The 12,426-nt window shown below is 38.5% G+C and overlaps 1 protein-coding gene across 1 annotated transcript; it reads left to right on the forward strand.

The window, feature by feature from the left end:
- The first annotated feature begins 575 nt into the window (after positions 1 to 575).
- On the forward strand, positions 576 to 2,690 carry LOC106139605 (uncharacterized). The gene is made up of 2 exons (XM_013341078.2): positions 576 to 988; positions 2,149 to 2,690. Exons 1-2 carry the CDS (start codon positions 674 to 676, stop codon positions 2,656 to 2,658), a joined length of 825 nt encoding a protein of 274 aa, XP_013196532.1. The 5' UTR covers positions 576 to 673; the 3' UTR covers positions 2,659 to 2,690.
- Positions 2,691 to 12,426: the final 9,736 nt, after the last annotated feature.

Genomic DNA, 12,426 nt, shown 5'->3' on the forward strand with positions numbered 1-12,426 from the left:
GTCTACCCTGTAAAGGATAAAGACGGGACTTAAAGACTTCATCTGTCGCTTTCGTGTCTGAGCGGCTGGATCGATTTTGATCAAATACTGAATAAATTGAAAATATCTTCTGAAAATTCTGTAGACATGTTAATATTATATAAATATAAATAAAAGTGACGTGTTGTTCCTGATTCTTTTTGGAAAAGGACCACTTCTTGCCATATCTGCCCATGGTTGTCGTATAACGCGACTAAGGGGAAGGCTCAAAACTTGGGATTCTTCTTGTAAGCAATGACTGGCTGTCACTATTTTGAATTTCAATTTTCTATTGACTCTGTCTACCCCGCAAGGGATATAGACGTGATTATATGCATGCATGTAAGCATCCTATTCGTTAATACAATATTCAAATTGAAATCTTTAACCCATCAATTACCAACGCGCTCGCTTTGGAAATTCACCCGCGGGACACAATAACCGCTATGCTAGGTACATATCTAGTAATCTAGCATCTAGATCGGGTGACGAATGCGAGCCGAACGGCTAACCGAACACAGCCGAACGCCGTCCCCCGATTCAGTATCCGCGCGCGGCGAACGAGCCACCACGCGCGTCACGAGCGAATTCGCCGCGCCCGTCGCCGCCATTTTTAAATCTCCATTTTGTGTGTGTTTTTCTCTCACTAATAATAATGTCCGAAATAGGATTGGGCTGGAACCAAGACACTGTAATGCGTTTGGTTGACGAATACAGAAAAAAACCCGAGTTGTGGGACACATCGCACGATTCGTATCGTGTGCAAACAGCCAAGTACGGCGCGTGGTCGCAATTGGCGGCCATGTTTGAATGCGATGTCGCCGATTTGAGACGCAAGATGAATTCGATTCTCGCTTCGCTCCGGAGGGAGAAGATTAAAGTTCGCTGCGGAGGTCACTCTACGTGGTTTCTGTATGAGCACCTCAGCTTCTTACCAAGACATTTGCCTAATAATGCCGTTGGTAGTTCGGTAATTATCTTATTTATAATGTTTTTTAGACTTACATGCATACATGATCACATCTATATGCCTTGCGGGGCAGACAGAGCCAAGTGCAGCTGTTTGGATTAATGATAGAAATGAGACTCAAATAGTGACAGGTTGCTAGCTTTGCCGTGTGGTTCCCGGCACCAATACAAAAAAGAATAGGACCACTCCATCTATTTCCCATGGATGTCGTAAAAGGCGACTAAGGGATAGGCTCACAAATTTGAGATTCTTTTAAGGCGATGGGCTAGCAACCTGTCACTATTTGAATCTCAATTATATCATGTCGCCAAATAGCTGAACGTGGCCATTCAGACTTTTCAAGACTGTTGGCTCTGTCTACCTCGCAAGGGATATAGACGTGACCATATGTATGTATGCTAGTCCATCGCCTAAAAGATGAATCCTAATTTATTCTTCTTTATTACTGTTTATAGAACTATATAGAATTTATATGCTTATACAAACTTTTTCTGTCGTAAAAGGCGATTTAGGGACACGCTTATAAAACGTGATTATAATTACGTATGTATGTATGTTAAAGATAAACATGAACAGCATGTAAATATCAGTTCATGGTAGGTACCTACATACTTAGTAGGTATTTTCATGTTATTATAATATAGATTTTGAGGTCCACTTTTTTATTGAAGTTTAATGTTATTTATTTTTATGGGAACTACGCATTTGTCCAGGCTTTGCTTATGACGGAAATAAAAACAAACACTTTACTTACTTGTAGATATAGTCCGCGGAATATTAGAACACTAATTCATGATGGAATTGAGATTCACACAGTGTAATAGGTTCCTAGCCCATCGCCTACAAGAGGAATCTTAATTGTATAAGCCTATCTCTTAGTCCCCTTTATGACATCCGTGGAAAAGATATGGAGTGCTTCTTTTATAAAGTGTCGAAAACCACACGGCACTGAATGCATATAAAATGCTCATAATTTTATCCATATTTAGAAATAAAGCTGTGATTTTATTATTTATTGAAACTTTAACTTTAGCTCTCAAATCATCACTTATCACATATGCTAAACTTAACTTGATAGGCCAGTAAAGGTCAAGATTCTTCTTTTCACTAAAGTAGGTACTAGATGAGCCATCATATTAAAATATTTTTTTATTTTACAGCCATACAAAGCCACAAAGAAAACTGAAACAGAAGAATCTGACCAGTCGGACCACGTCAATGACAACACTGAACAATGTGATGATGATGATGAAGAGTACAATGATGTAGAAGATGAAGAACAAGAGTTAGTTTTCATCAAGGAAGAACCCACGGTGAAATCATATGCCAAATCTTATAAATATATCGTCCGTCAGCCAATAAACAAGCCGCGGCTTACAAGAAGAATTAGAAAGAAACCTGTTAATAATAGCAGCACACTTGATAGTAAAATTCTGGAGACTCTGAGACTAATCAGAAGATCAGATTTTGCCAAAAAGAAAGATGCATGTGATAGCTTTGGACATTACGTAGCCGATTCATTAAGGAAACACGATGAAAGGACGCAGTGTATGATCAAACAAGCTATAAATAATATACTGTTTGAACAAGAAATGAAGAAATATGGACATTATGAAGTGTTGATAGCTACTGATGATAATCCGTTAATTTTAGAAGAAAATTCTAAATAAATTTCAGTTTAGAAATTACTGCAGCATGATCAGTGCGTCTTTTTGTTAACCTATAAGCATCACTTACGAGTAGATAGGATGACTTGGTATTTGTAAATAATCGTTAAACAAAACAGCTACAAACTTTTGTTTAATCTTCATGAGTATGAGATCGTAAAAATCATGTAAGTTTACTTGTGGTTGCGGTGTGGTTACCGACTCTTAGGACCGTATTTTTCATGTCGTAAAAGACTCTATTAACTAGTGTTTTTAAATTATTATTAAAGTTTGTTAAGGTTCACCTCTAAGCGTTTAATATTAAAACCTTTTTTCCCCAATTCAATAAATTTTGTAGCTGTGAAGTCTTATAATTAATTGGGTTGTGCAAAAATTATTGTCATTATACTGTAGCCATTAACTTGTAGGTTTTCCGAAAAAATAAAAATGGGAAGGGCTTATAAATTTGTAAATATTCTAGACGATGATCTAGCAAACCATGACCAAAAGCTAAGCTTTTAGAAATCAGCCTCACCCAATCCAGGATCCAAGGTCAAAGGCATACCCTGGGCTCCTCTCTAGAGTGGTTAAGATGAAATTTCAACTAAAGCGTGGAAGAAGACTATTAAAATCTAAGGCATAAAGCAGTATAAATCATTCTTAGTTCATGCGGAGCAAAACGCTTACTATTTAATACTAATCGAACTATTTCTAGTTGGTTTTGTGCACTGTGATTTTCTTAATACATACCTATAATTCTTCGTGACATTTCCTCAGACAATTAGTGCATACATACATACATACATACATAAACTCACGCCTCTTTCCCGGAGGGGTAGGCAGAGACTACCTCTTTCCACTTGCCACGATCCCTGCATACTTCCTTTGCTTCATCCACATTCATAACTCTCTTCATGCAAGCTCGGCGGTTTCGGGCACTTTTGACCTGACCCTTCACCAGGACGTCCTTAATTTGATCAAGATATGTTCGTCTAGGTCTTCCCACCCCGACCTTTCCCTCCACACTCTCCTTGTATATCTGCTTAGTCAACCTGTTTTCATTCATCCTCTCCACATGACCGAACCATCTCAACATACCCTTTTCTATTCCTGTAACTACATCTTCTTTCACATCACAACATTCCCTTATCACGCTGTTCCTTATCCGGTCACTCAATTAGTGCATCAATAAAAAATCTAAAAGCTAATACCGTTCTCATGCACAGAATCTTCCGTAACTAGACAATAAAAAATACAAACACAATAAAACATTCCATACAAAGTGTAATAGAGCGGTGAATTTTCTTTAAAATTTTCCTTGACTTTTTGCGACGATGTGGAACTTGCGTACGTGAGTCGACGCACGACGCGATGCACATTCAGTAATTACTTCAGACACGACAGCAAAACCGGTCCTCTTTCCATTACCATTTATCTTCTAAAACGCTTCTCGTATCTTCAAAGTAATCAGCAATGGTAAATAAAGACTAGTTAACATCAGTTTCATTCTTAACGTTCCCATTAGCAACAGTTGCATCCAATGGTGCTGCATCTAATTCGTTAACCATTACTTGTTTAGTTGTAAGATTATTATTTGTTGCTGTGTTGAGTTTGTGTTGGTTAGCGTGTTCTGCACTGGAGGGAGTGCATTGATCACGCCATTTGACGTCATCGGCCACTTATTTTTGCCGTCAGCAATTTGTGCGCATGAGCACGCTTTCGTTGCCATGCGATCCGTTAAATCATGCCTCATAATTTGTTTAAGACCGACCATTTCGGGATGTTTTGCGCCGATAACTGAATTAGCATCCACGGTTTAATGTGTAAAGCAATTATTTGCTATGATGAAAAACATGTTTTGAAAGAAACTGTCACAGTTATGTGTAGTTATGTTTGTTGTTACTTTGTTTTTATCGTTATTACTTTCGCAAATTGGCTTGTTTTGCCTCCTCTGAGAGTTTGAGTGTAACAAAAAGTTGCTAATAGTCGTAATGATAATATTTGTGTGTACTATTCCATGATCTTGGGTTATTAAAAGTAGATGGGTATGAAATTTGTCCCTATTTTTTTCAAATAAATTTTGTTGGCATAGGTAATATTTATGCTACATAATCTAATATATAAAATTCTCGTGTCACAATGTTCATTCCCGTACTCTTCCGAAACGGCTTGACCGATACTCATGAAATTTTGTGAGCATATTGAGTAGGTCTGAGAATCGGCCAACATCTATTTTTCATACCCCTTACCGATAAAGGTTGTCCACAATTAACATTTTTTTTTTAATTACTTTTTTTTTTATTATGTCTATTTAGGATTCCTCTTTGGGCGATGGGCTACCAACCTGTCACTATTTGAATCTCAATTCTATCATAAAGCCAAACAGCCGAGCGTCGACTTTCAGACTTTATGACTGCTGCCTCTGTCTACTCCGCGGCGGATATAGACGTGATTATATGTTATGTTATGTTCCAATTCAAACATTTCTCTTACAGCAAAATAGTGAGAACATTTCATCATTTTCCAAAACGTGTCAGAAAGAGGTCAGCTGAACAGATAAAAAAGATCACGGATTTGCTTCTGTTATTGCATCAGATAGGTGCATGCATCACCTTTGGGGAAATATCGACAAGCGGAAAAATTACTATCATAAGAAAACGATTATACATACATATGATCACATCTCAAGCGGCCTCTATGGCGCAGCGGTAGTGCGCTTGTCTGTGTCACCGGAGGTCCCGGGTTCGAATCCCGGCCAGGGCATGATGAGAAAAGAACTTTTTCTGATTGCCCTGGGTCTTGGATGTTTATCTATATAAGTATTTAATATAAAACATAGTATCGTTGAGTAAGTATCTCGTAACACAAGTCTCGAACTTACTTCGAGGCTAGCTCAATCTGAACGCTCAAACCACACGGCTATTAAGTGGGTGGGTTTCCAAACAATCCACTTGCTAATAGCCGCCTAGACTTATAGAGTGCCTGCCACACTTGTTTTTATAGGTTTCCAACAAGCAGCCATCTTGGTGTTGCTAACTAACAATTAATCCATAATAGGAAAGACGGGTTTCAGGGTACTCTGCTGTATTATTGCAAAGTAAATGTTGACTTAATACACTTGAAGGCAAAGTAATATGGCCGCTACCGTCGGCAAGGCTTGTAAATACAATAAGTACTTAAATATTGGAATTCGGGCAACGAGATATTATGATCAACCTCTCTTTTCCATGAAGTGCCGTGTGGTTCCCGATTCTTCAGAATAGTATCGCTCCTTCTCTTTTCCATGGACAACGTAAATAGCGACTTAGGGCACTCCATGGAAAAGAAAGTGTAATCATGGCATCCAGTTCCTTGAATTTGCAGATATTTTTTACGATGACTTCCCTCACCATAAAACCATTGGTCATATCAACCCTATAAATATAGTCATATCTGTATCCCCTGCGGGGTAGACAAGGCCACGTTTATGATGGCTTTATGATGAAATTGAGATTCAAGTAGTGACAGGTTGTTAGCCTATCGCCTGTAAGAGGAATCCCAAGTTTATAAGCGATGTCTTGAAATAGACGATCAAATTAAGGACGTCCTGGTAAAGGGTCAGGTCAAAAGTACCCGAAACCGCCGAGCTTGCATGAAGAGAGTTATGAATGTGGATGAAGCGAAGGAAATATGCAGAGATCGTGGCAAGTGGAAAGAGGTAGTCTCTGCCTACCCCTCCGGGAAAGAGGCGTGATTTTATGTATGTATGTATGTCTTGAAATAGAGGTATCCAAATATATTAGCCTTCAAGTGTATAGACATAAATGTGTGTAGATGGACAATGTCAGCGCTTGACATTCAAGGGTCGACCGACAATGTGACTCGTAAGTTATAATTGGAGTTTTTTATTACCTTCTTCCAAATAGACAAATAATAGCGTTGTTACAATAGAATATTGAGTAAAAAACGATTTACGTGTGTAGGAGTGACAAATACAGACAGCTTAAAACACAAATCACGTCTTCACCCGTTACGAGGAAGATAGAACCTACATGTTTTTGATAGCCAAATCTTTCGTCAAAGTACATTTCCTTTCGCACTTCTGAATGTTAAGGTGATCCCCAACTAAACTAACTTTTTATAGCTAAAGAAACTGCAAACCATAAATATATAATAGTACCGGAATTAAGATTCAAAAATCGTGACAAATTGCTAGCCCATCGTCTTAAATTGTTAAGCCTATCCCTTAGTCGCCTTACACGACATCCATGGGAAAGAGTTAGAATGACCTTAATGTTTTTCTCTATTGGTATTAATATTATTTTTCTACAGAATTAATAATGTCGTGTGGTTCCCGGCACCATTACAACAAATAATAGGACCACTCCATCTCTTCCCACGGATGTCGTAAAAGGCGACTAACTAAGGGATTGGCTAATAAACTTGGGATTCCTCTTTTAGGCGATGGGCTAGCAACCTGTCACTATTTGAATCTCAATTCTATCACTAAGCCAAACAGCTGAGCGTGGCCTATCAGTCTTTTCAAGACTGGTGGCTCTGTCTACCCCGCTAGGGATATAGACGTGATCATATGTATGTATGTATGTATGTAGAATTAATAATACATTACCTACATTGAAGTAGCAACGATACGGAAGTACGCACCTTCTACATAATTTATATCTATGTTTTTCCTTTCAACGAACACAAAGCGTGTCATGATTCTCACAGCTCTAATAGTGGGCGTGAAATAAATTAAATATTCCTTGTTTGTAGTTCAATGTGAATTTAAATGTTTATTGTTGACGGCCACTGTTATTAAATGTTATAGGAGTTGCATTATGCTCATCAAAGGGAATTGTGTCGGTAACTTTTAATAAAATGTTTTATTATTTCTATTGGTTAGTGCCTTGTGGTTCCCGGCACAAATAGAATACAGAATAATACCTCCATCTCTTTCCCATGGATGCGTTAAGGCGATTAAGGGATAGGCTTATAAACTTCAGATTCTTCTTTTAGACGATTATTTGAATCTCAACTCTATCATAAAGCCAGACAGTTGAACGTAGGCTATCAGACTTTGCAAGACAGAAAAACAGAGCCAAAAGTCTCAAAAAGACTCAAAGGTAATGTTCAGCTGGAATGGCTTATGAATTGAGATTCAAATTGTGACAAGTTGCTATCCTATAGGCTAAAAGTAATTATGAGCGATAGACCAGCAAAAGAAGAACTTTCAAGACTGCTGTTGTCTTTGTCTACCCCGCAGGATATAAACACGTGATCATATAATAAATAAATAAATATAAATAAATATATATGGGACAAATTACACTGATTGAGTTAGCCTCGAAGTAAGTTCGAGACTTGTGTTACGAGATACTAACTCAACGATACTATGTTTTATATTAAATACTTATATAGATAAACATCCAAGACCCAGGCCAATCAGAAAAAGTTCTTTACTCATCATGCCCTGACCGGGATTCGAACCCGGGACCTCCGGTGTTACAGACAAGCGCACTACCGCTGCGTCACAGAGGCCGACAAAAACCGTTTCCGGAATCAATATAAAAAAGAATAGGACCACTACATCTCTTACCCATGGATGTCGCAAAATCGACTTAGGCTTATAAACTTGGGATTCTTTTAGGAATCCTCTGTGGCGCAGCGGTAGCGCGCTTGTCTGTGACACCAGGGGTCCCGGGTTCGAATCCCGGCCAGGGCATGATGAGAAACGAACTTTCTCCGATTGGCCTGGGTCTTGGATGTTTATCTATATAAGTATTTATTATAAAATATAGTATCGTTGAGTTAGTATCTCGTAACACAAGTCTCGAACTTACTTCGAGGCTAACTCAATCAGTGTAATTTGTCCCGTATATATTTATTTATTTATTTATTTATATTATTTATTTTAGGCGATGGGCAACTAACCTGTCACTATTTGAATCTCAATTCTATCATTAAGCCAAACAGCTGAACGTGGCCTATCAGTGTTTGTAAACTGTTCGTTTTGTCTACCCCGCAAGGGATATAGACGTGATTATACATATGTGTGTTTGTATGTATGAATCAAATTAATCTTTTATTTTCTATTTTTTATTTAAAATTATCTACTATTATATGTATTATTTACTACTACATCTACCCAACACTTACGACATCCTTGATATGTAAAGTGCCTCTCTTCTATCTCTCTATTCTATCCACATTGTAAAAGACGATGAAGGGAAAAGCTTATAAACTTGAGGTTCTTAGGCGACGGGCTCGCTATCTGTAATTATTTGAATCTGAATTTGATTGGGCCATACAGCTGAACGTGGCCTTTCAGCCTTTTCGAGACTTTTAGCTCTGTCTACACCGTATGGGATAAAGTCGTGATTATGTGTTTGTATCTAGTAATATAAATAGGAGTAGTTCCAATTCTTAAGTGCCGGGAACCACACAATAATGTCATCTATCTATACTAATATTATAAAGCTGAAGAGTTTATTTGTTTGTTTGAACGCGCTAATCTCAGAAACTACTGGTTCGAATTGAAAGATTTTGTGTTGAATAGACCATTTATCGAGGAGGGCTGTATAACATCTCGCTGCAACTATAAGGAGCGAAGAAATAATGGAAAATGTGAAAAAAAAACGGGGAAAATGATTCATCCTTGAGCGCTTCAATGATGCCCAAAATAACTATTCCACGCGAATGAAGTCGCGGGCACAGCTAGTAATAAATATAAATAAATATATATGGGACAAATTACACTGATTGAGTTAGCCTCGAAGTAAGTTCGAGACTTGTGTTACGAATACTAAATTACTAACTCAACGATACTATATTTTTATAATAAATACTTATATAGATAAACATCCAGACCCGGGCCAATCAGAAAAAGTTCTGTTCTCATCATGCCCTGGCCGAGATTCGAACCCGGGACCTCCTGTGTCACAGACAAGCGTACTACCGCTGCGCCACAGAGGCCGTCCAAAGGCAAAGGCTAGTATGATATGCTTTAAAATCCACTTCATATTACCTACATCATATCAAGTCATACAATTCGTCGTATACTAGACACATCGACGCCGTCTATATTTAGACATTGCGTCAACTTGTTGTCAATTCTCCAAATGTATATCGCTATCAATAATGAGCCTTATTACCTTATAAATAAAGTCCAAAATAATATTGCTTTGCTGACCTTTGTAACATAGTTTATTTCTCTTGACAACAGAGACTGTTTATAATGTTTTGGAATTTTTTACACGATTGCCCGCGATGGTGTTGTTTTTAGATTATGTTAACTATATTCTGGGCCCCTTTGGTCGCCTCTTACGATGTTCTAGCAAGATAAGATATAAGGTTTCCATTTCTAAGGAGGTCAGATGGGAGTCGCTTCGTGTAAAAACCTGACTGAACAAATCTTGCCACAGGCATAGCGCGTGCCATTATACGGGTACACTAACATGGTCAAAACGCGTGCCGTGTGGTTCCCGGCACCGATAGAAAAAATAATAGGACCACTCCATCTCTCTCCCATGGATGTCGTAAAAGGCGACTAAGGGGTACGCTTATAAACTTGGGATTCTTCTTATAGGCGATGGGCTAGCAACCTGTCACTATTTGAATCTCAATTCTATCTTAAAGCCAAATAGCTGAACGTGGCCTATCAGTCTTTAAAAGACTGTTGGCTCTGTCTACCCCGCAAGGGATATAGACGTGATTATATGTATGTATGTTTGTACATGGTCAAAAAGGCGCACCCCGGGCTCGTCTTCAGAGAGGTGAGGATGTGACCAGGGATGACGCCAGGAGGGAGATAGATTCATTGCACACATACCTACATTGGATATACATACATATAGTCACGTCTATTTCCCTTACGGGGTAGACAGAGCCAATAGTCCCGAAAAGACTAAATGGCCACGTTCAGCTCCTCGGCTTAATGATGGAATTGAGATCCAAATAGTGACAGGTTGCTAGCCCATCGCCTAAACAAAGAATCACAAGTATGTAAGCCTATCCCTTAGTCGTCTTTTACGACATCCACGGGAAAGAAATGGAGTGGTCCTATTCTTTTTTGTATTGGTGCCGGGAACCACACGGCACATTGGATATACCTACATGTATTGTATGTGTATATGAGTGATGGGGATTTATTAACATACATATCAACTTATATACTCCTATATCCCTTGCGGGGAAGACAGAGCCCACAGTCTTGACAAAACTGAAAGGCCACTTCCAGGTTTTAATGATGGAATTAAGATACAAATAGTGACACGTTGCCAGCCCGTCGCCTACAAGAGGAATCCCAAGTTTATTAGCCAATCCCTTAGTCACTTTTTACGATATCCATTAAGTGGTTCTATACTGTAGTGTCGGGAACCGCACGGCACTTTTTTTTAATATAGTAAAGATGATTGGCACAGCTGAAACTGCTTTCTGAAATTTGGCAAACAGATGGTTATAATGACGTAGGAATCGACTAGGAAAAAAAAATTGGCATTTCCAAGAAGTAAAACTCTGGCGAAAAAATATTCTTGTACGAATGTGTGTGTGTGTATGTATGTAAGTTAATGACGCGATAACTCTCGAGCGTTATTAGAATACAATAAAATTTCTATGGAGCCGTACAAGTGGAAAAGTGTATTCTCTGCCTACCCCACAAAAGGTACGATTGTATTTTTGTATGTAACCACACAATTTCAAATTCGCTGGGTTAAAATCCGTTGAATAGTTTCGAAGTTACAATGATAATTCCTTACAGCTACAGTAAAAATAATATTAGTACAATCAGCTGCTATAATTTGATATACACGCCAACATATACTCACGTCTCTATCCCTGGCGGGGTAGTCAGAGCCAACAGTCTGAAAAATGTCACTATCAGCTTTTTAAGTGATGGAATTGAGATAATTATCATTGGATATTTTTTTACCAAAAAATATAAGTAAATGGTAAGTAGTTATTAAAAATTTAGGTCACAAATTGATGGTAATTTTTTTGAAGAATTGATGATATTTTTACACATCTTTACAGCTGACCAGTCAATCAGTCAAGTCAGTCATGTTTCGAAGCACGTAGGCAATAAGAATGACTCAGGGTTGAGCAAAACAAGATATATTATGAAGGATTTTGTTATCAATAAGAAGAAAATTATAGTAAAATATAAAATGACTTTGTTTACAAAATACTGATATCGCATCTTCCTAATGGCTTTAGTCCCGGTCGCATCCTCACCACTCTGGAGAGGAGCCCGGGGTATGCCTTTGACCTGGGTTGGGTGAGTCAGGTTTTTACACGAAACGACTCCCGTCTGACCTCCGCAACCTTTGCAGGGGAACCTTATCCATATTGGATCGATCATGGCTACTCATCCAGTTGCCTGAATGTGCAGGTTTCCTCATAAGCCTCGCCGTAAGAGCATCGGTTAGTAATCAAACTAATGCATAACTTCGAAAATAATCATTGATACATGGTCGAGCTAGGATTCGAACCTGTGCCTTTTTACGCCACACGCATTTTAAACAGGCACCTTACCATTTCGACCACAGACGCCATTATAAGAGGTCAAGTATGGATATAATAAAAACCCTATACTTACACGTGTTTGCTGTCCTGATAAGCCTGTCTGGCTGATAAGAGGTGAAAGGTTCCACCGACGCGTGCGCATCGCCAGCTATCAAGACCTTGATGTGATAAGTAATTACTTAATAGTTAATCCATAGTTTATCATTTAGCATACATATATATAGTCAAGTCTATATCCCTTGCGGAGTAGACAGAGCATACAGTTTTAAAAAGACAAAAGTCTGGATG

Source organism: Amyelois transitella, chromosome 17 (assembly GCF_032362555.1).
Source record: "Amyelois transitella isolate CPQ chromosome 17, ilAmyTran1.1, whole genome shotgun sequence".
Lineage (NCBI taxonomy): Eukaryota > Metazoa > Arthropoda > Insecta > Lepidoptera > Pyralidae > Amyelois > Amyelois transitella.